The 23426-nt window shown below is 42.6% G+C and overlaps 2 protein-coding genes across 4 annotated transcripts in view; one reads left to right on the top strand and one right to left on the bottom strand.

Annotated features, from left to right (window-relative positions):
* The window catches only part of wdr32 (WD repeat domain 32), a 14206-nt gene extending 7394 nt beyond the window's left edge, over nt 1-6812 (top strand). For all 3 annotated transcript variants that reach the window (XM_023791142.2, XM_072707612.1, XM_072707613.1), the window contains 2 exons: nt 1152-1297; nt 3675-6812. In XM_023791142.2, coding sequence (XP_023646910.1) covers nt 1152-1297; nt 3675-4046 — 518 coding nt within the window. In that variant the 3' untranslated portion in view covers nt 4047-6812. The remainder of the gene's footprint in view (nt 1-1151; nt 1298-3674) is intronic.
* Nucleotides 6813-7986: 1174 nt separating this feature from the next.
* Nucleotides 7987-22679, bottom strand: LOC111833171 (metal cation symporter ZIP8). The gene is made up of 7 exons (XM_072707615.1): nt 22664-22679; nt 20192-20361; nt 19526-19648; nt 18921-19085; nt 10220-10427; nt 9551-9735; nt 7987-8736 (listed from the first exon to the last, which is right to left on the bottom strand). Exons 2-7 carry the CDS (start codon nt 20309-20311, stop codon nt 8587-8589), a joined length of 951 nt encoding a protein of 316 aa, XP_072563716.1. The 5' UTR covers nt 20312-20361; nt 22664-22679; the 3' UTR covers nt 7987-8586.
* Nucleotides 22680-23426: the final 747 nt, after the last annotated feature.

Consider the following 23426-nt stretch of genomic DNA (forward strand, 5'->3'; position numbering starts at 1 on the left):
TCTGAGTCATGTAGAACAGCTTTGCGTCTGTAATACACCAAGACTCCACACTGACTATAGAGCTTTATAGATTGTGATGAGGGGTAGTGGGTGGCAAGGTGATGCACTGGGTAGCATAGCCTCATGTCTCCAGGGCTGGGCCTTTGATCCCCACACCTGGGTAACTGGAGTTGCTGTGTGACAGTTGTTCCCCAGTTTACCCCTTTAGTCTTTATGCCTAGGTGGTGTCTCTAAATAGCCGATAGTGTGAGTTTGTGTCCTGTAATGGGCGTTCTTCCTGTCCAGGGTGTCTCCTGTCTTATGGCCTATATGAAGCTCTACTGATAAGGTTTTTTTTCTAGGATGGATGGTTGGAATTGACTTAATTCCAATTTTGGAGAAAAATAATGGGCCAAACATTGACATTTTGTTCTATTTTAACATGTGAATTATTAGGAATTAGTAAGGGAAAAAAAAAAATACATTTTGAATTAACATTTGCCATTGTCAGCATTATGGTGGTCTCCTTTGTTTCAAAATATGTGTCAGAAATGAAAATGAGAAGTGTGACTATGATTTATGTAACGGATGTGAAAAATGCCTGGTTTCACGGTGGACCACAGCTGGTTTTGTTTACAGGTGGGGTTTCACCACAGACACCTGGTGGTGTAGCTTCACGGAGCTGCACAGAGTGCTTTCAAAATAGTTCTGTGGTGGAGGAACAGTCTGGTTTTGTGGTTTCATCATATACTGTGCTAGGAGAGGTTTATAGTAGGCCTTAATTAAAGTGTTTATAAGCTAGTCAGAGGCCAGAACTAATATGACTATTTTATAAGAATCCACAGTTCTTAAGCCTTACTCCAGCTTTGTATAAAGTAAGCTGGGGCCTCTGGAACCATGAAGCACTCCCAGTCCATGTCGTGCAATAGGTAAATTTCACCACCGGCATCTCCCCTCTCAGCAAACTTCACTGCCTAATGTTGTTTTGTCTTGGATGGTACCTGTATTACCAGTATGGTACCAGAAGGTGTTTTAGTTTCTTGCAGGAGCACAGCTACTAAATGTCATTTTTCATTTTCTTTGAGTACAATGGGCTATTAAATGGTGCACGATGCTGGTTTTGATGAACCGCAGCTGACGTGGGTGGTCTTCATGGTGCCCGTCTCCCTTAGGTGCATCGCCGAGGAACAGCTTGGAGGTCCTGACCCCAGAGATCCCCGGAGAGCGGGACAGAGGAAACTGCATCACCTCCTTGCAGCTGCACCCCAAGGGCTGGGCCACACTGCTCCGCTGCTCCAGCAACATGGATGATCAGGAGGTAGGTGATGCCCGTGCTCTCAAGGGTGACAAACTGTTATGGAGTCATTTTCCTGTCTTGGCATTTTTCAGTTTCACGTCGCATTGCAGAAGTCACATGAGGGTAGATTTGGATACGGGTAATCTGGTTGGCCCCTGTATTAAGTAGCTGTGCTCTAACTTGGCCGGGAATTGTGTTGCTGAGAATGGGGTAATAGGATGTATTAGATGAATACTGATGTGTCTAATTGTCCCCAGTTTTAGAAATTGACACCACTCTTTATTCAGATATATTCAAATTAGCATCGTAGCTTTTCAGAATGAAGGCACCAGTTTTCACCAGTGCGGCTCGTGTTTCCACTGGTCTCAAAAAAGAATGGAACTGAAATGTTACATAGGCAGAAGCGAGAGTGAAGTACAGAGGTGTAATGCTTTGCTTTTATTGTTTTTGCTTTTTTTAATATGATGGAGTCTTAGGGCCACGCTGAGGGGGAAAAAATCTGAGGAGTCATAATATCACAGGAATAATCGTAGGATAATTACAAGGGAAAAAAACAGAATTTTATGACAAAAATATCACGATAGTTTGAAAATAAAGTAATTTAAGCTACATGTTATTTTAGAGGGAAGATATTATTAGAGCACCCAGCCATCTGTGACACTGAAGAATGCAATCTTGTGAAGTTATAGTTTAGTATAGGATTCACATAATAAAACACTTTGTCTTTTGGTGCATCAGCACTACATTGTCATATATGGAAGAGTATTAGGGTCAATGAAGCAAATGATCAAATATTTTGAGATTAAAGTCGCAAGTAAAACAGTAAGAACCTGTCAGCTGAGAAGAACCTGAGAGATCCATAGGAGGTGGAACATCTTGCATGTCAACACCATGCAGATGCCTCATATTCAGCTGCTGTCTGGCTTCATTCCACATGGCATGAAAGCTCACGCCTGCTAGGACATGAATTCTCAAACTTTTCAGCCCTTGACCCCAAAATAACAGGTCCAGAGACACACCACCCCTGCTAGGTTTACATTGACGGTCTCCAGCCTTTATTATAGTGCAAGGTACCGAGTCGACGGTGGATTTGGCCGACCAGGACTGCACAGTCGACTGGTTTCACTTAAGGTTAAGATGGGGAGGAAAGAGATTTTTTTTCACGCTTTTTTTATAGCCTTACTTTGCAAATCATCTCACAACCCTACACTTTGGTAACTGCTCTGCTAGGAGAAGCCATCCATAGAATTCAGCTTGTACCTCAGCACTTCCTACTTTAATCTCGAAAGTTTATTTCAACTTTTATCTCAGAAATTCTGAGTTTGTCAGAATATTAGCTGCCTCCCGTAGATCAGTATTTTATTATTTTTGACCTACACTGGCCCTACTACAATATCATACAAGCAGCATTAATAATTCATGGTGAAATATTTCAAGATGGCGAGTAATTTAACATTTTTGATTATTTTTTTTTTAACCATTGATTTGACATACATGTAACCTAATTAGCATTAACCAGAAGAATGCTTTATATGCTGTTAATATTAATGTTAGTATGGGAATTAGTACAATTATTTTTTGTTATGCAGATTCTGTAGTTAATCAGAAGGGCACGATAGCCAGTTTTGTTTCCACTGATGTTATGGTTCCAAGTTTTGAAACCAGCTTTTTTGTAGCGCTGAGATGGAGCCATTTCTTCTGGCCTTGGGGCAGTTTTTTTTTTTTGCTGTGGAAACACACACAACCAGTTCCAAACTGGGCAAAAGCCCTGTATCACATTGGTGGAAATGGGGTATAGGTGTAACATTTACTGTATTTGTTTGTAAACGATCATGTACAATGAACGTGTCTCAGAATTAGTGTCTGTTTTCTCCCCCCCCCCATTTTAAATGGCTTGATTCTTGCAATCAGCTGGGCTGTTTCTTAACTCATCCGTCAGTTTTTACATTGGTTGCAGGATCAGACGTCTATTTTTTAGAAGAGTTGAATTTTCTGTGTTGTGCTGGCAGTGAATGTCAAACCTATTTGATGTTTTCAGATATGAATGATATGACTTTGTAAGATTTTAGTTAACAGACCATCTTTGCTGGGATGAGGTTTGGTCAATCTGACACCAGTATTTCACAATCGCATCATTCATACTGCTTCAGTTGTACTGTCTGTTTTCCTTTTTCTTCTTTCCCCTATACTTGGACACATTCTCTGACGTCACCCTGTACGCCTAATTTACCTTACAAAGTGCCTGACCACACTCGCACCAACTTAATATGGCCTTGTAAGTTTTATAAAAACTTCAGTACTGACACAAACATTGCGGTTTGTTCTAGTGACAACTTCCGAAATATAAAACACCACAAATTACTGCCAGCTAACCTCCCCTTGCCTGACCTTTCTGCAGTGGACATGCGTGTACGAGTTCCAGGAGGGGGCGCCGTCGCGGCCGCCCGTGTCCCCTCGCTGTTCGCTGCGACTCACCCACTACATCGAGGAAGCCAATGTGGGCCGAGGCTACATCAAGGAGCTGTGCTTCAGCCCGGATGGCCGCCTCATCTGCTCGCCCTACGGATACGGCGTGCGTCTGCTGGCCTTCGACGGCAGCTGCGGCGAGCTGGCTGACTGCCTGCCGGCCGAGACCAGCCGGCTGCTGGAGGTGCGCTCCATCTACTCCCATAGCGACGTGGTGCTCACCACCAAATTCTCCCCCACGCATTGCCAGCTGGCTTCAGGTTGCCTCAGCGGACGCGTGTCACTCTACCAGCCCAAGTTCTAGGGCTCAGACCCACGGACCATGAGGGACGCCCACAGGCGGCTCGTGAGTGCATTATGAGTCCTATCAGCAGGAGGGATGAACTACGATTTCTTTTTAAAATGTTCTGACTCTGAGTTCAGGCAGCACGTACAGAACACCTATGCCATAAACCAGAGGGGTTTGGGAGTTTGTTTTAGTAGTTTGTTTCATTTACACTGTCTTAATGCATCCTGGAAACTAAAGAGAGGCACCGACTGCACTCCATGCCATAAATAAATTAGGGTGGGAAAAACAAAACAAGGGAGGTCATGACCTGACCGGAGACCACATGACCTGACCGGAGATCACACCCCCACGTTACAGGTAATTGCTAATGGCTAATGTGGGGATACGAAATTGAAGAATACAAATGGCTCCCCCAGGGCCCTCCACATGCTTTGTTCTCTGCTTTATCCACGCTGCCCGCTGCTGTTCCAGCGCGACGATGCTGCTTCACTGCTTTTAAGCTTTGGGGATTCGTCTGCAGGAGTCTTGTTTTTTCTGCTGCAAAATTATATGTTGTGAGTTTTTCACCTTTTTACATTTTATATGGTTTCCTCAATTTGTTTCATTTCATGTGTAATGACCCTAAAACTAGTTTTTCAACACTCTTATTAATCCCCCATGGAACCAACGCACATGTTAAAAAATAACACTTAATCACTATAAACGTTGTATATACGTCTGTAGTCTTGTTTTCACTGGATTTTTAAAAATCTACACATGACTTCTATTGCTATATGTAGAAGTCGTGTGAAGTTGTTATGGCTATAACATTTTATTTTTTATTTTAAACTACGGGATATCGTTAAGAATTTTGGAATTTTTTTTGGTCCTTGTCCTTGACAGTATCTTCTGGTCACTTCTCTCTCACCAAGTGCTCTGGGCCTTTTAGCACATTAAGCTTCCAATGTCTCAGTGGCAGTAATGTCTGCCTCAACAACATGCAATGCTATGCTCAATATTGCGCTAACCTTTAATTTTTTACAGTCCAGGATGCCTGCCTTTTCTGTAAACCATACTATGCTCACAGCTCTTTGATTGTCAACTGAGAATGAGAATGAAAGCCACTGGACTTTATGCCTCTGATGATGAGACATGGGAATATCACTGGTTATCCTTCCTGTGGTATCAACACTATGGCATCATAGCATTTAATGTGAATAATAACTGCAGTTTGGAAAAAAAAAACATTAGTGTCTTGGGAGAAGCTCTCTAACTTAGTGTGAACCAGACAGTGGTTGTGATATTACGGATGGTCTGACTGGGCCTGATACCACCCTACAACAAACAGAACCCCATCCCCCCACCCCAGATGAAGATTTAAAACCTTTCTAGAATTTCTTGGATCTTTTGCTTCAAATAAACCTTGTAAACTGACCATCTTCTGGCCTGCTGCAGGGAACAGTGTACACTACAATCTGTTTTAACACCGTTAAAGATGTGTCATGGCAATGCTTAATCCGTACACCATGTTGTTTCTAGTCATTTCTGTCTTCACCGTAGCTCTTTCATTGTCACACATTTTGTCGCCATGGATTCGGAGTGTAGTTTTCGACCTTAGAGCATCTGCTGGGTTTTGGCTTTCAGTCGGTTGGGGGTGAGTGGGGACTGAGTTAATGAGCTGCATCCAGCCCATTTTAGCATCTCCTGACTGCTTTGATAAATGATTGTTCTTGGTTCACCCTGAACAGGTGCAGGTAATGCATGTATTTTCTCTGCAGATCAGTTTTGCTGTCAATATATCCAGTTACATTCTGTTTTCATTGTAGTCACTGACAATATTAATCCCTCTACTTTCTCAAACTTTGTTTTGGTTTGTGTTTTTTTTTGTGTAATTCATATTAAAGCAAATAACCAGATCTTTGCCAAAACTTCAGATGGTAATTTGTGTTGCATGCCAGCATAATATTGTGGTGCCCTCGGGGGTTGGTGATGCGTTTCAAATGCCTGCCTTTGCAGTGGGGGTGGGGTGTAACCATAAAGGTTTCAGAAGTAGGTCGACAATCTCAGAAGCATTACTCAGATCAACCCTTTGGGTGAGAAATGTGTAGTGTTACCCATGTTATGGCAATCCTGACGTAAGAGCAGTTCCCGGGTGCCTGAGGCTAAGCCCTTCACTAAGCAACTTAGTAGAGTTGCTATAATTTTATTTCATAATGCAGTTTCTCTCAATCCGGTCCTCGGGGACTCCAAGACAGTCCATGTTTTTACTGGGGGGGGCAAGAAACACTGTTATAATATATTTCTGTTGAAGGAACTTTTTTTTTGCCTTTTTTTTCGGAAAATATATTGTTTATAAGTTGGGTATGTTTCTATCCACTTCACCATGGTCCACTTTGTGTTTTTCTTCCATTTAAATGTATTAGTGACTTGATCTAACATTGTGTATGGTTAGAAAATGTACTGCTTATCAGAGCGCTTCTACACAAATAGACAGAAGCAAGTAGCATTTGATTTGCACACCTTTGTTTCCTTTGGGTAATGTGACTTTTTTAGTTAAAATGTAAAGATTTGCTTTTTTTTAAACTTGGTTATTGCTTTGTAAATGGGTGCACTTTTCAATTCAATGTAGTTGTACCTGAAAACACTGAGGTAAATCCTTATGAAACTTATTTTTATTATGCTTAAAGTTGCCTGTTTCTATTTAGTAATTAAAGTCAAGCTTGGTAAGTAAGCTTCCTTCTCAAATTAATAACAATAATAAAATGCCTCTGGACGTTTTAATGGAATAAAAGCTCCAAAATATACCGGTGTCTTTGTATGTCTGTATAAAGTGCATACAATTTCTGTTTACCAAAGTAACATGGCACAGGTACTAGTAGGGCTCGTGAAAGTCACTCCTATTGGAGTTTTAGGATACAAAAAAAACAGCAGAAAAATAAAGCAGAGATCTGACGTGAGGCAGGCTATATATGAACCGCTATGTTGGTTTGAATAGCTGTGTTCTGCCCAATACAAATTCCAAATAAGATTCCACCATCCATAATTATTGCTGAAATATCACTTTGTTTAGTGGGAATTCAAAATACAGCCATTGCGTAGTAATGTTATTACAAGGGTTTTATTAAGGTTATTACATCCATGTGCAGTTTTTTTTCTCACACTTTGAAACTGGTCATCTATTGGCTACAGGCAGGGGTGGGTTTTATTTCTGGGGCCCCCACTATTTCTGTCTTTATAGCTGCATGCTCATCAGGCCTTTCATTGTTTGTGGTGAAGAAACACAGGCATTTTTTTTCGTTAAAGACTTTGATTTCCTTCCCTTTCATGGCGCTGCTGAGACATGATTGCTTCATGCTTGCATATAACCTCAACATTAGCTAGTCAATAGAGTCAGAAGATCGTAGCTAGCTATCTGAATAGCAGAACATGCTTCTGTGTCTCGAAAAATAAGGAGCACGTTAACTCTGCATTGACTTTATGGCCAATAGGGGGCACCCAAACCTCAAGTGAGTGGTGGGAACCAAATGAAGGCGTCATCTTAAAAAGAGAAGTGGACACCCAGTGAATGGGGTACTGGTTTGTAAATAGTTTTGAAGTTTGTTAGGCTTGGTAGAAGTATTTTCCAATACTGTTTTTATCTGTTGCATTCTGTTAGTAAGTTTCAATCTGATATACTTTTTAGGATATATTTGGTTATATACTTCATTAATAATTACAAATGACTATCTGATACTGACCTGTAAATAGCAGTGCTCGCCTACAGAGAGCAAGTTGGGGGAGATGTAAAGCGAATTTCCTGAGAGGGATCAATAAAGTATCTGTTATTATAGCCATTAATTTGCCTAAACATATTTTGGACAGCAGGAGGAAACCCATGAAAAATTCACTAGGAATCGACCCTCCTGTAAAGGAGAGAGAAATAATCTGCTTTGGCCAATGATTGTTACTGAATGAGGAATAAAGTCAGACAGACCAGTCAAAGGTCTGCGTGCTTTCATTTTCATCCGATTTCTCCCACCAGCTGTGTTGCTCCATGGGTTAAATGATAGTAGCACCTCAGATGATAAGATCCTGGTGTAGAGGAACAGCCATTTTAAAGGCAGAGTAAACATACTATAAAGAAACGTACATGTCATGTTATACATGATTTGCATATTCTACGTGAACAAATTTGAAATACAGTCATAGTTTAAAACTCCAATAATGCTGAAAATCAAGAATTCATGGTTCGTCACCACTGCTTGCCCTCCTTACCGTAAGGAAAAAAACATTGTTTGTCAACCAATGCAGAAGTTGTTTCAACATAAATCAGATGTTTGCATAGGGAGCAGTAGAAGGAAGAACGTCAGGCCTTGGAGGTAGTGTAAGCACTGTCATGTCACTTAAGGCAGTTTGGGGTTTGATTTGAGTTCTGCACACCGGCAATCAGAACTTGGCAAGTCTTTAGGCACAGCTCACAGCAGTGGGCTGGCGTTTGATAGGAGGGGCTGGGAAACCCTCCCCGTAATACCCTGTAGCAGCAGCGTGGGGGTGCTCTGTGCTGCCACAGGCTGAGTGGGGGCTGCAGCGAGGCCCCCTACCCCAGGCTGATATCCCCAGCAAACATGGTGATGAGCAGGATGATGGAGAAGCCGCTGAGCAGGCCGACGTTCTGGATCAGGAAGAACAGCAAGGCGTTGCTGGTGGAACCCTCCTGCTCCTTCAGGATGCTGTTCATCTCGGGGAACTGAGCCAAAGAGAAGCTTTCTTTAGGGGAAGCAGCTTATTTCTGAGGGCACACCCTATACAGGATGCCAGCTCTTAGAAAGACACTAACGTGCTATGAGCAATTTATATGGGGGGCAGTGTGTGTCTCTGTGCCTGTGATCGGCAGGTCGCCAATTTGAGTCCTTGAGCGAGGCCCTTAACCCCCAGCTCCCTGGGTGCTGCTATGGGTGACTGCCCTTCATGGCCAGCTTGCTCTCGCCTACAGAGAACAAGTTGGGGGAGGTGTAAAGAGAATTTCCTGAGAGGGATCAATAAAGTATCAGTTATTATAGCCATCAATTTGCCTAAACATATTTTGGACAGCAGGAGGAAACCCATGCAAAATTCACTAGGAATCGAACATTTTGGATATGTGCATCCATGGTTATATCCACTTATCTTACTTGGCGCTGGCTTCTAGTTTGGCGGCCACAGTGATTTCAGCACGTCTGATGACCTATTTTAACCTTTTTAATTCTTAATCTCAAGTTTTACGGTGCTGTATCCCCAGGTCAGATTCATGTGTACTTTGTACATTTGGTAATGAAAACTGATTCTGAGCAACCATTGAGTATTATTTTAGCTCCTTATTTTGTTGTCTATTGCCAAAATTATGACCTAATGGTTTAAATGTACATATCAATAAAATTCTTCCTGCTTTACTGTTATGAGAAGTCTTTGTGATTCCACTCGTATGATAATGACAAATTGTGATTATCAGGTACCTTTGAGGGCAGCCATAACCTCATAGCAATTTAGCTATATTTTGCTGCCTAGCATGATGTAACACCCACCATATCGGCCAGTGAGATGTAGAGAAACATGCCCCCGGCGACGGCGAAGATGACGTTGGGGGCGAAGCTGCCGCCCACCAAGACCCCCAGCACCAGGCCCACATAGCAGGACATTGCTGACAACATGTTGAAGAAGACGGCCTGGGGGATACTCATGCCTGCATTCAGCAGGATCACAAAGTCACCTGTAGGGTGAGCAAGAGCCATCAACTCGCCAAGCTTTCAACAAACGTCAATCAATCCAGATGTATTTTCATTCTGCTCCACCCACGTTTCCCATTGGTCAAAACATGACCGACCTGCTTTATTAGAAGAAAACATCAGTCACTTCCAACATGTGCAACCTCCAGAGTCGCTTCATTTCCTCAGCCAAAAAATGTATACATTGTAGAAATATTCTTCATAAACAGCACAGCTGAATAATAGGGGTCTCTGCCAAAATGGGACCTCAGTTAACCTTTTTGAATATTATTTAACAGTTTTAAACCACCCTGGTTGACAACTGCACTATTGTAGAGAACAGTGTGTGGCCTCTGACCATGTTAATGTGCCTCTGCTGGGGTAGATTTCTCTGAGACTGAGCCTTTGTTGGGCCCAGCATCTCTCAGGTATGTTTTCATGTCTGCTTTTGATAGGATAAGGTGAACGTAAGAGTGAGCCGTGTCTCACCCAGCTCATGCGGGAACTCCTCACAGATAATGGCGATGGAGCTGCTGAAGCCAGTGAGCACAGACACAGTAAACGATGCTCCAATGACCAGGCCGTCGATGAAGTTGTGTATCGCATCGCTCAGCGAGATCATCCACGCCACTGTCTTAATTTTGTGCATGGGCGGGCCTCGCAGCCAGCAGCAGTGGCCGTTGGACACCTGCACCTCCTGGGAGTGAAATTTAGAGAAATTAGGGTCACTGTCAGAGGTGGTCAGAAAGAACCTCGGGTCACTATCAGAGAAGGTCATGAAGAACTTCATATCACTATCAGAGGTGGTCAGGAAGAACCTCGGGTCACTATCAGAGAATGTCAGGAAGAACTTCATGCCACTAACAAAGCTAAAACAGAGAACAGGGGTGCCAGAATTATTAGCGTAGCAAAGTACAAGATTAAAAAGAAAGAAACAGCCATTTAAATGCATCCACACGGATAGTTTGGTAATTCACCTTAGAATGTTCTTGAACTGTACGTGGAGGGAAAGCGTAGAACCCAGAGGAAACCCCAAAATGCAGGAAGAACTCCACTCACATAGAGCCATGGTGGAGACGCAAACCACTGCACCACAGTGCCACCCCTTTTAAATACAAACTACACTCAGTGACAAAAAAGTAAAGCACCCAGATGGAGTGGTGTAAATGAAATGAATCTGCACATGTTGTTCATGTGACTGTATCGCAATAAGTATGATATCAGATCAAACGGACAACAGAGTTAGCAGTATGGGCACACTGCTGATCCCATGTCAGTAGGGTGAGGCACCCCTCGGGCCTGGATGCATGTGGCAATATGGTGCAGAAGGGAGTCGTACAGTCGTTGTATCCTCTCCTGTGGCAAGTCGGCCTACAGCTGTTGTAACTGGCCCTTGAGATCCTGCAGATTGGCACTGGATCTGAATTGACGTTCGAGCTGATCCCACAGATGTTCAATTAGGGAAAGATCGGGGGACCTGGCTGGCCATGGGAGGACCTCAACATGATGCAGGCAGTCCGTAGACACATGTGCCATCTGTGGATGGGTGTTGTCTTATTGAAAGATTGTACCAGGGTGCTGTCTCAGAAGGGGAAAGACATACGGACGCAGGATGTCACTGACGTAGCGCTGTGCCGTCAGGGTCCCCAGAATCACTAACAGAGATGACCTGAAGTCATAGCCTATGGCTCCCCACACCATGATGCCGGTGTGTCTCTCCACAACATTGGCAGGATTGGTCCTGTCCCCTTGGTGCCACCATACGCTCACATGACAGTCATCCATGGTAATGCAGAACCAGGATTCAACATGGAACGATGCCACTCATCATCAGTCCAAGCCTACCGTTTACCACTTCAAACCAAGCTGTCTCTGTGTTGGTATTAACAGCAGCCTACGCATGGGACAGTGAACCTGTAGTCCGACTGATGCCAGTCGTCAAGACACAATGTGGGATGACATGGGGTGTTGTAGAGAGTCCAATACCTGTGTCTGGATGGCAGGCACAGATGTCATGGAGTTCTGTAATGCTTGACACTCAATACAATTATCCTCCCTTGGTGTGGTATGTCTTGGGCGATCGGAACCTTTTTGAATAACGTATGTGGTTCCAACATTGGGCTACTGTGACATCTGCATGCCCCACATGCTAGGCAATTGCATGATACGACCACCCAACCTCATGCAAACTCACAATGTGACTCCTATCAAATTCCGTGAAGTGCTGGTGATGCTGTCTAATGCACCTATGAGGCATCCTCTGTGTCTGGTGACCATACGTGCCAGCTCCTTCCAAATCGAATCATTTACACACCCATCGCTGGTCTGCACGGGTGCCAAATTACATTCAAATCAGACCATTACTTCTGGGTGCTTAACTTTTTTTGTCACTGAGTATATTAAAAACTGCTCATTAGATCACAGAGTTTAGGTACTGCAACATCGATACATGTCTCTAGATTTAATTAAGTTTTCTCACAGCTGAGGCAACAGCTGCTGAGATATAGGATAAAACGAACCTCCCCCTTGATCTTTACTGGTAAAGGTTATAGACTTGGAAAGATTTCAGCTGCCCAGCTTTCAAGCCAATTTTCTGCCACAAATTGGAGTACTCCGTAATTAAATGGCTTTATCAACCTCTGAACACTCCTGTCTAACTCATTGACTTAGCTGTTAGATTTAGCCCATATATATTTATATTCACATATATATTCATATATATATATATATATATATATATATATATATCCATCCATCCATTTTCTCCCGCTTATCCGAGGTCGGGTCGCGGGGGCAGCAGTCTCAGCAGGGAAACCCAGACTTCCCTCTCCCCGGCCACTTCCTCCAGCTCCTCTGGGGGAATCCCGAGGCGTTCCCAGGCCAGCCGAGAGACATAGTCTCTCCAGCGTGTCCTGGGTCTTCCCCGGGGCCTCCTCCCAGTGGGACATGCCCGGAACACCTCACCAGGGAGGCGCCCAGGAGGCATCCTAATCAGATGCCCGAGCCACCTCATCTGACTCCTCTCAATGCGGAGGAGCAGCGGCTCTACTCTGAGTCCCTCCCGAATGACCGAGCTCCTCACCCTATCTCTAAGGGAGAGCCCAGCCACCCTGCGGAGGAAACTCATTTCGGCCGCTTGCACTCGCGATCTCGTTCTTTCGGTCACTACCCACAGCTCGTGACCATAGGTGAGGGTAGGAACGTAGATCGACTGGTAAATCGAGAGCTTCGCCTTTTGGCTCAGCTCCTTCTTCACCATGACAGACCGATGCAGCGCCCGCATCACTGCGGACGCCGCACCGATCCGCCTGTCGACCTCCCGCTCCATCGTCCCCCCACTCGTGAACAAGACCCCGAGATACTTAAACTCCTCCACTTGGGGAAGGATCCCATCCCCGACCCGGAGAGAGCATTCTACCCTTTTCCGGCTGAGGACCATGGTCTCGGATTTGGAGGTGCTGATTCTCATCCCAGCCGCTTCACACTCGGCTGCGAACTGTCCCAGCGAGAGCCGAAGGTCAAGGTCTGATGAGGCCAACAGGACCACATCATCTGCAAAAAGCAGAGACCTAATCCTGAGGTCACCAAACCGGACACCCTCAACGCCCTGGCTGCGCCTAGAAATTCTGTCCATAAAAGTTATGAACAGAATCGGACTCGATCTGAATCTCAGAAGTCGAACTGTGAACGCCAACCTAAGATGACTTGTAGGGGAATGAGTCATGCGGCACGTCTCTCAGCAGAAACAAAGGGTAAGGCTTCAGTCTCAGCCTCGCATTCGCTGTGATAGCATCGTTTGTTGGTGATAGTGCTTTTTCATTGAAAATATCAATATACTTTATATCATTTTGGTAGCCATTGCACATTGTTTGGATACATTTATTTTCTTACTTTACAAATTTGTCACGCCCGGCTCGTACGATCCTCCTGTGTGCCACGCCCCCCTCGTAAACCTCGTGTGAAATCCCAATGTCATCAGCTGTTTCTCGTTATTTCCAATTAGTCATGTGTATTTAAGTCCACGTTCAAGTACACTTCCCCAGTCCTATCATTGAAGTCTACTCTGTGTTATGCCTGGTTTGCTAGCAATAAATCCTGTGTTCTTGGATTTCTGTCTGCCTGACCCTGATTCCGCGCTCCCTGCTCGCTCGTACTGCGCGCGGTTTGACAAAATTACTGTTTTGATAAATGTGCTTAGATGTGTTCAGTATATGCTCTTCTTGTTTTATCTGCTTCATTTTGTGTTTAAATGCTAAAAAAACATATTTAGGTATAATTTTTTTGGGACCGGGAACCAATTAATATGGTTTTCCATTATTCCTTATGGAGAATCGAACCCGAGTTCTGAACGGATTAAGTTCGAGTTAGTTCTGAGGTACCACTGTGTGTGTGTGTGTGTGTGTGTGTGTGTGTATATATATATATATATATATACACTCACCTAAAGGATTATTAGGAACACCATACTAATATGGTGTTTGACCCCCTTTCGCATTCAGAACTGCCTTAATTCTACGTGGCATTGATTCAACAAGGTGCTGAAAGCATTCTTTAGAAATGTTGGCCCATATTGATAAGATAGCATCTTGCAGTTGATGGAGATTTGTGGGATGCACATCCAGGGCACGAAGCTCCCGTTCCACCACATCCCAAAGATGCTCTATTGGGTTGAGATCTGGTGACTGTGGGAGCCATTTTAGTACAGTGAACTCATTGTCATGTTCAAGAAACCATTTTGAAATGATTCGAGCTTTGTGACATGGTGCATTATCCTGCTGGAAGTAGCCATCAGAGGATGGGTACATGGTGGTCATAAAGGGATGGACATGGTCAGAAACAATGCTCAGGTAGGCCGTGGCATTTAAACGATGCCCAATTGGCACTAAGGGGCCTAAAGTGTGCCAAGAAAACATCCCCCACACCATTACACCACCACCAGCAGCCTGCACAGTGGTAACAAGGCATGATAGATCCATGTTCTCATTCTGTTTACGCCAAATTCTGACTTGATTTGAATGTCTCAACAGAAATCGAGACTCATCAGACCAGGCAACATTTTTCCAGTCTTCAACTGTCCAATTTTGGTGAGCTCGTGCAAATTGTAGCCTCTTTTTCCTATTTGTAGTGGAGATGAGTGGTACCCGGTGGGGTCTCCTGCTGTTGTAGCCCATCCGCCTCAAGGTTGTGCGTGTGCTGCATACCTCGGTTGTAACGAGTGGTAAGTTGCTCTTCTATCAGCTTGAATCAGTCGGCCCATTCTCCTCTGACCTCTAGCATCAACAAGGCATTTTCGCCCACAGGACTGCCGCATACTGGATGTTTTTCCCTTTGCACACCTTTCTTTGTAAACCCTAGAAATGGTTGTGCGTGAAAATCCCAGTAACTGAGCAGATTGTGAAATACTCAGACTGGCCCGTCTGGCAACAACAACCATGCCACGCTCAAAATTGCTTAAATCACCTTTCTTTCCCATTCTGACATTCAGTTTGGAGTTCAGGAGATTGTCTTGACCAGGACCACACCCCTAAATGCATTGAAGCAACTGCCATGTGATTGGTTGATTAGATAACTGCATTAATGAGAAATTGAACAGGTGTTCCTAATAATCCTTTAGGTGAGTGTATATATTACAGTTTAACAGAGGTGGATAGTTCAGGTCCAGAAAATAAAAATCCATACCAAGATTTTGTTTCAACCAACCAGTATAATACCAGTAAAACAAACCAGTATAATGTGAGTCTTTATAGTCAGCTGGTCTGGATCTTTACTTTCTGGACCTGAACTATCCACCTCTGCATTTTAAAATAATCAATTACACTTTCGCATAGCAGCTAATAGCAGATACAGTCCTGGCTATTTGGGCCTGAAAGAGGTCATATTACATATATACTAAAACAAAAACATTGCATCAAAATTGTACCATGTTACTACTGGTTGTCAACATGAATTTTTTTCCACCTAAAAAATGTACTGTAACTTCAAAACAGGTCTGACACAAAGAAACTTTTCAAATGCGCCTTTTGTTGATTAGGAAATCTTTGTTAAGTGTGTGAATCATATGTAATTTCTGCCCACTGTTGCCTACCTTTTGTCAGTCATATGATATTTATGTCTTTTATGGTCTTTCCTCTTTTTCGTATTAATCCATTTTTAAATGACAGAGTAAAGTGTTTTCAGGCCAGGTGTGCGTGCATATATTTTAAAATATGCTTTTATATTAATAACTAAATTATGAATGTACTTTAAGTGGAGAAAAAGCTTTGGTTTAAGCAAGGATTTATTTATTTAATTGTCCAATATGCTTTATGCGCTCTTGTCATGTAATCAAATGCATATTTGCAAACTTCCCTGTAGAAAATAGACATGATTGTAGTCTAGGAAAATTTCAGAAACTGCACTTGATTCTGAACCAACACCCCCCTACAGTGGGGTAGAAAAAAAAAGCAAAACTGGTAAGCAGAGAGAACAGTGACAATTATCTGGAATATGGATTCATGTTCCTGTTGATTAACATGCCCTGGGATAATTACCGGTAACCCTTTACTTGAGGGAATTTAGTGACTCAGTTACTACTCAAGTTACTACTACACAAATCATGAACAAATATAGTGACTGCATGAAATACATGAACCGTTATGATTGATTAATGATTAACAAATAAGGGATCAGCACATAAATAACACTTAGTTTCTGGTTAATTAATGCATTAACTAAGAGTGTACTGCTACATAATTTTTCCCCCCTCAAGTAAAGTGTTACCTAATTACCCTGTGAGAAGTGCACCATGGCAGCAACGAGGTTGGGAAACACTGTTATAGGTAAAAGTGAAATGCTATCCAGGAGATTTATGAAGCATCCATGCTCTGGTGTTCCACATGACAGCAATCAAATCATGTAGCATTCCTGTTTCTTACTCTAAAAAGTGTATATTCCCACACCAACACACATATGGGGTTAAACGTGCCATGGTCATTACAGTGGATTCCCCCTGGGTGCACCTGACCTTGAGCGCCATCCCTAATGGCATAATGACTGTTCCCACTGACTGATGGGTGATTATTACTCCTGAGAGTAGCCAGCTGATGGGCTTGATTATCCGGCCACTTGCTGACAGATACCTGGCTGAGCTGGAAGAACGGCATTTCAGCTCTGCTTGGCCGCTTTGGTGATCCCTGGAGAATTTTGCTACTGAACAACAGCTACTGAACAAACCCTGATGATGTCCTGTTCAGGTGGAGGAGCCAGGGAAATCCTAGCTGAATCTGACATAGTTGTAATGTATCACAAATAATAGTAATAATAATAATAGTAAACATAACAGTGTAGTAAATGTAATTTTTCATGTTTCAATATGAAATTGTAAAATATGATCTGGCACTGTTTTTCTATATCAGATGCGACAGAGATTACACCACTTCCTTATCTGCACAGTATCCAGTGCACTTGACCGCTGCTCCAAATGAATGCTGCCATTGTACACTCAGTCCAGCTGCCCCTCCGGAGCACGGATACGTAAGTCACATGACACTGGATCAGTTATCCAGGCCTCTCCCATCGCTCTCTGCTCCATTGGCAGTGGTAAAGATCACAAATTTCAGGAAAGTTAAGAAATGCTTGCTTAAAACTACAGATAGCACAATATAATTTTTCTGCTCTGATCCCAATAATAAAATTTTGAGTATCTGCCGATACCAATCTGATACTTTTGCCCCTTTATCAACCACTAAGCATTAAATGAGATATTTATATAAACAAATTTCAGTTAACATGGCAAACTATCTGCACTTAGTGTTGTAGCAGCATTGTTTGAGTTTGCTACGAATAAGAAAATATTAAGCCATTTGACTCAAACAAAAGCCATGCCACTACACTACAGGATGAAGAAGTCTGCTTTTTTGTTATATTCAGTAACAGCTTTAGCAAAAATGAACAGTAATATTCCTTAAAGTGCTAATTGTGCAGTCAGTTGTCAAATTAAATATAATAAAAGGAATCAATCATAAAAATAGCAGTGTAAACCCCAACTAACCATTTCTAGTCAAAAAGTACACACAAGTCTCCGTTAAAAAAGATTTGTCACAATGGAGCACAGATAAAACTTTTTAGTAAGTAAGCAAACTTTTGACAGAATACAAGTCTAAAGACGTCACATATTAACACCAGCCTTACATACATTGCACCCTGCTGTCTTGCTTTTTGTCTTCCTTCAGCGTAAAGTGCAGTAACTGTATTCCCACACAGCCGACATGACAGCTCTGACGCACATGCACTGCTGAACATCTAGCCATCACATGATCCTCAGTTCTGTTTACAGTATGCTGCGCTAACTCTTCCAGAATTTTTGGGCTATACCTATCTCTGACCTAAAATTGGATCAGTTTCATACCCCCCACTTCCTGATATCCAATCCAGAATCGGCCCGAGTGGGTATCAGATTGGTGCCCTCTCTACTTAAAACTACTCTTGAGGCGGTAAACTCAAAGCTCTTTTCTTAAATCCCCTGAAACATCATGAAGAATTTATATTCTGTGTCCAGCTGTAAGGTGATTATACTGTCAATTTCCTCCAAGATGAACAAGTACCATATCCTTGGGCAACACCTCAACCACCTCAACTCCTTAACAGCAGTTTATCTAGCACATTTGTGGTATCATATACTGTCATTAAGAGACTTTAATTTTGTTCAGCCTCAGAGAACATTCCCAGGCCAGTGAGGGTGAGCACATGTGTAACATCTCTATAACTAACACCAGAAGATGCCAGTCTTCAAAGGGAATGATCTGGGAACAAAAAACGGATTATTACGCAAACTAACCTATGAGGTACTATCTGCCTATATTTAGCCCAAAGTATCTGTTACATAAATAAATAAACGTAAATATAACCCGCTACTCATAATAGGTCAGGTTTCTTTTAGTTCTCACCTATCTGGTCATCAGGTGGTTCAGTGGTTAAAGAGCCTACCTGAGAACAGAAGGGTTCCTGGTTGATCTTCCACTGTTGCTCTGCTCTAGCACCAGCTATACACCTTGTGGCTGCCTCAGTATTAATTTACTTATTCTTCTCTGTGTGATAAAGGTAGCTATGAGCTTCCTTGCGCTTGAGTCTGCAGCTTCTAACCGAGTCTGCGCGTATTTGTTTATTTTGTGGGGAAACCTGTCCTGTGAAATAGGCCACGGTGGAGCGCCACCTGCTGGGCGGGAGCATCGGAGATGATGCTGGCTCTGCTGCTGGCCAGGCTGTCAATGCTGACGGCGCTGCAGACGACGGACACCTCGCCCCTGGCTGTCACATCCACTTTCGGCAAGGGGGTCGCTGGGGTTTGTTGCGTAGTGCCAAAGTGGCTTTGACCATGCTAGCGGGGGGAGGGAGAACATTGAGAGGAGGGTGACCTCCAACTATCCCACACACAAAGTAAATAAACAAAACTAAACAAACTATTTATGCTTTATTTCACGAGCTGGGAGCCCCTATTCTATAGGATTACTAAAAGTAGGTAATTTTCCCACATTGGCTCTCCACAGAAACAGCACTTTTTAAAATAAACTCCACAATCTTCCATGAAAACAAAATTGAACACAACAACAAAAGAACATCAGAGTGTTACGGTCCAAATCCTTTGACTGTGCAACACTTGATCATGACCCTTTTTTAAATAACTTGTTTGAAAAACAGATGGATGACATTTAATGCCATTTAATGTGGCATTAAATGTCAATAAACAAATCCATCTTCCAAGCACTTACTCAGTACAGGGTTCTGGGATCAATTAGTTCATTACAGGTGCTTACATACCTCTTGATTGGTTTTTAGGACCAACTTTAGCATTCTCTCAGTGATGAAAAGTAGATAGAATCCTCCAAATATGCCAATGGCTTTGAGAATGTAGTCATCAGCTTTGGGGTCAAACCCTAGGGCCTGTTAGGTTAAAGGTAAAGTGCCTGTTAGCATTTTAATAATAAAACCAACCTTTGAAGATTATAATCAATTGATCTACAATATCTTTCTACTTAAGCAATTTCTGTTTATTCTTATAAAAAATAATAATCATGCACATGCAAGCAATATCCTGAGACAAAGCTGGGACACAATGAATCATGGGATTGTTCTCATTACGGGGGATGCAACTGATGCATCCTTGATATTTTGGCCAGGTAAGAATGACGTCCGGGGATTTTTACCGTCTTTCATACTTCTGATCTTGAATATTGGAACTGTACTTCAGCAATGGAAGATGATGCCAAACAGGTACACGACAACACAAGAAGGGTTAAGTACGCATATGGATAAATACCCCCAGTCTTATTTTACTTAAAAGAATGACAATTTGTTGGCATTCTCCCCAGGTTCCTTTCACTATCAGCCATTTTTGGAGACTGCCGCATGACATTCTGCTTCTGTATAGGATGGAATATAAAGAGCACATTGTCTGTCCCCAGCCATTGCCCTGTCTTCTGGCACCTCAGGGATGAGCTGCAGCACTGCATTGGAGAACAGCGTCCCGATGGCCAGGCCCATGAAGTAGGTGAGCAGCTTAGGGAAGCAGGGCTTTGCGGTGAAGGGGGTGAGCAATAAGCCCATCAGGGAGGACAGGTTGATGACAGTCACTGCCAGGAAAGCATAGCCCCACACTGCGGATAGGAGAAGATGCAGAAAGGAGCCACAGTGAGTCCCAGCAGCTCAGAAACCAGGCCAGGCTCTGCAGCTCCATGGTGGTAACCAGTAGAAAACGGCATATTCCTTATAAAGCTCATTTGTCTCATGGTAAAATCAAGGATTCTTGGAATAGTTATCCAGCTGGTGGTCCGTAACTGAGACCCAAAATTTCATTTATTTATTTGTTTGTTTGTTTGCAGTTTGTTAAAATTATAATTTGCAGAATATAGCATTTATTTACAAATGTTTAAACAAGTAATTAATTTTCTTCTTTTTTTGGCAAAAATAAGCAAATCTGTTTCAGCTGAGATGATTCTGTCCTGCTCTCACAGCTCATTGGTCACCAGTATCGACTGGCCAGCCTGCATTCCAGGAAGTCACTGTGAATCCCAGGAAGTCACCGTGAATCCCAGGAAGTCACTGTGAATCCCAGAGCATGCATACAACGCTAAAGTTAAACTCTAGTTATCAGGAAAGAGAAGAGAAATCTCCATGTATTTATTAATGCTAGTGTTTGTCCTTACTGCATCTGCAAAGTGATGAAAATGAATTGGTTGCTTCTAATTCTATATCTAACGTTAACATTATGGCAGCTGCACAGTGCTGAACTGCTCTGGGTTGGAGGCCCAGTATGGCAGGCTGACACGAAGTATCAGTTTGTAAACATCCCAGTGAATAAAGCACATTGTCCAAATTCCAATAACAGACAGATACTTGCAGTGAAATCTTAATGGTCATAAATAAAATAGTACAACATGTAAAGTATTGTACTACCATCAGTTTTACGAAATGCACCTGATAAACTTTTAGCATTTCATCCTGTCCTAGAATACTTGGAAAGTCTTTATATGCTATCAGTAGGGGTCGGTCCTGCACAACATTACATCATCTGATAAGAGTATGACTTCTGGCAACTACTGGAAAAGGCAACCACACGACTCATAGCATTTTCTCAATGACCTAGTACTGGTCAAAACTGCTTATCTTTGTGTTCATTGTTTTTGTTCGTGTCTGACATTGTATTAATTATACTCAGATATCTGCCTTCCACAGTGATAAAAACAGTACCTAATGCACGCATAACAATATGTCTTACCCTGTCTTGCTGTGAGTCTTATTTTCCCAACAGACAGGAATTTTTTTAATAAAACAAAAACATGCTGATTATGCACCTATTACTCAAGGCTTAATAGGGCCCTATTAGAACATTTATGTTTTATTATTTATGTGTTCAGCCCTTTTTTTGTATAATATATACAGCGAATATATTTGCTAGCAAATGGTCTATAGAGAATGCATACAAGTAGGCCTAACTATCCAAATAATAGAAAGTAGTAAGGAATAGAACTGGAGAAAGGTGTTGATTGTGCTTCACAAAGAGCATTAGATATGGAAAATATCAGACCTGTGCAGGGGGCGGCAGCTGGGGGTGCATCAGCACCGGGCTCTTTGGCCTGAATGATTGACAGTACCCCCCCCCCCCCTTTCAATGTTAGAAGTACCACTTTTGGATAACCCATAATCACACAAAATCTCCCCCCAACCAACAAAATGTACTAGTCTGCCACAGACCCCAGTTTGAGCACCTGTGCCTTAAGAAGTCTGCGCATGTCACTGGTGAATTTGCCATAAGGTCAACAAGAAAGCTTGGAATAAAGTGCATAAATCCACTTTATTTATGCACTTGTTAAAGTGCATAAATCCATATACAGTGATCCCCCGCTATATTGCGGTTCAGCTAATCAGCCCCCGCAAAATTCTGCAAAGAAACCACCAAGAGCCCTACCGGGAAGTAGGGCTGCACGATATATAATTTCAGCATCGTCATTGCGATGTAGGCACTTGCAATAGTCACATCGCAGAATGTGCGATGTTAAGTAACGCAAATTAAATTAAGCGGCGTGGACAACGCTTTTGGTGTTTTTGCTGAACTAACAAATGTCACACTGTTCTTATTCTTAAACAATCCACAAAAGTCTGTCTAATATAATTTAGATCAATTTAAAGGTTTTTGGATACGGAGCCGACACGCAACTTTGCACGGGCAGCTAACAAACATGTCGATCACAGAACGAACCGCCAAGCACAAACATTCTAACCATTTAACCCAGCATTATTTTGTCACTCATGTTAACTCTCATATGCGATAAGCTTCCATAGTTGAATGCTCATGCTCTGTTTAGTGCTGATTAAGTTATCATTACCATTATATTTGGGCTAAATCAGGTCAATCTTTCTAGAATGATTAATTATACCAATACAGCAGCGGTCACTAACCGGTGGACTGCGCCGGACCCGGTGTTCCGGGCAATTCGGTTCCCCTATGTTTCCCCTGTCTATCAGGGAATAATGTTTCTCCTAATATTTAGGCAAATATGTATGTGAGATGTCTGAAAATCACTCAGGTACATTATTACATGTGAATACAGTAGATGGTCACGCATAATATAGTCTTATATAAGCAATACTATACCGTTTTCATCAAGAAATATCTCTATCCAGCGAATTAAATACTTTCATTTCTTATCTGTAAAAACAAAAAACATCGAAAAGGCATGTGATGTTTTAAAATATATGGCTTGTTTACCTCAAGGGCTTCTTAAAAATACATAAAAACAACAGCGAAACCGTGTACAAATCAGCGCGCGACAGGGGAAACAGGGAAACTGAATTGCCCGGAACACCTGACCCAGAAGCTGTCCCATACGGACCTGGACCGATAGCCCTTTGTCTTAGTGATGGGATTTATGGCTCTTTGAGGGGATCCGGATCTTGGCGATCCGTTCCTTTCAAAGAGCCGTTCAAAAGAACGGCTCTTTTGGCTCTTTTTAAATATTTAGTCAGTTTTAAGAAGCCAGCTTGGGGGCATCTCAGTTTATCCTGGAAATAATCACTGGGAGGAATGATGAGGTGAGATTTGTAGTCAAATAATTAAAACTCAGATATCACACACCAATATCTGAGTTTGAATTATTCTGAAATATTGATTATTACCTCATTTGTCATGTGTGGACTATATTCCATAGGGTTGCACAACATC

The sequence above is a fragment of the Paramormyrops kingsleyae genome, chromosome 25, assembly GCF_048594095.1.
Source record: "Paramormyrops kingsleyae isolate MSU_618 chromosome 25, PKINGS_0.4, whole genome shotgun sequence".
NCBI classification, from domain to species: Eukaryota; Metazoa; Chordata; class Actinopteri; order Osteoglossiformes; family Mormyridae; genus Paramormyrops; species Paramormyrops kingsleyae.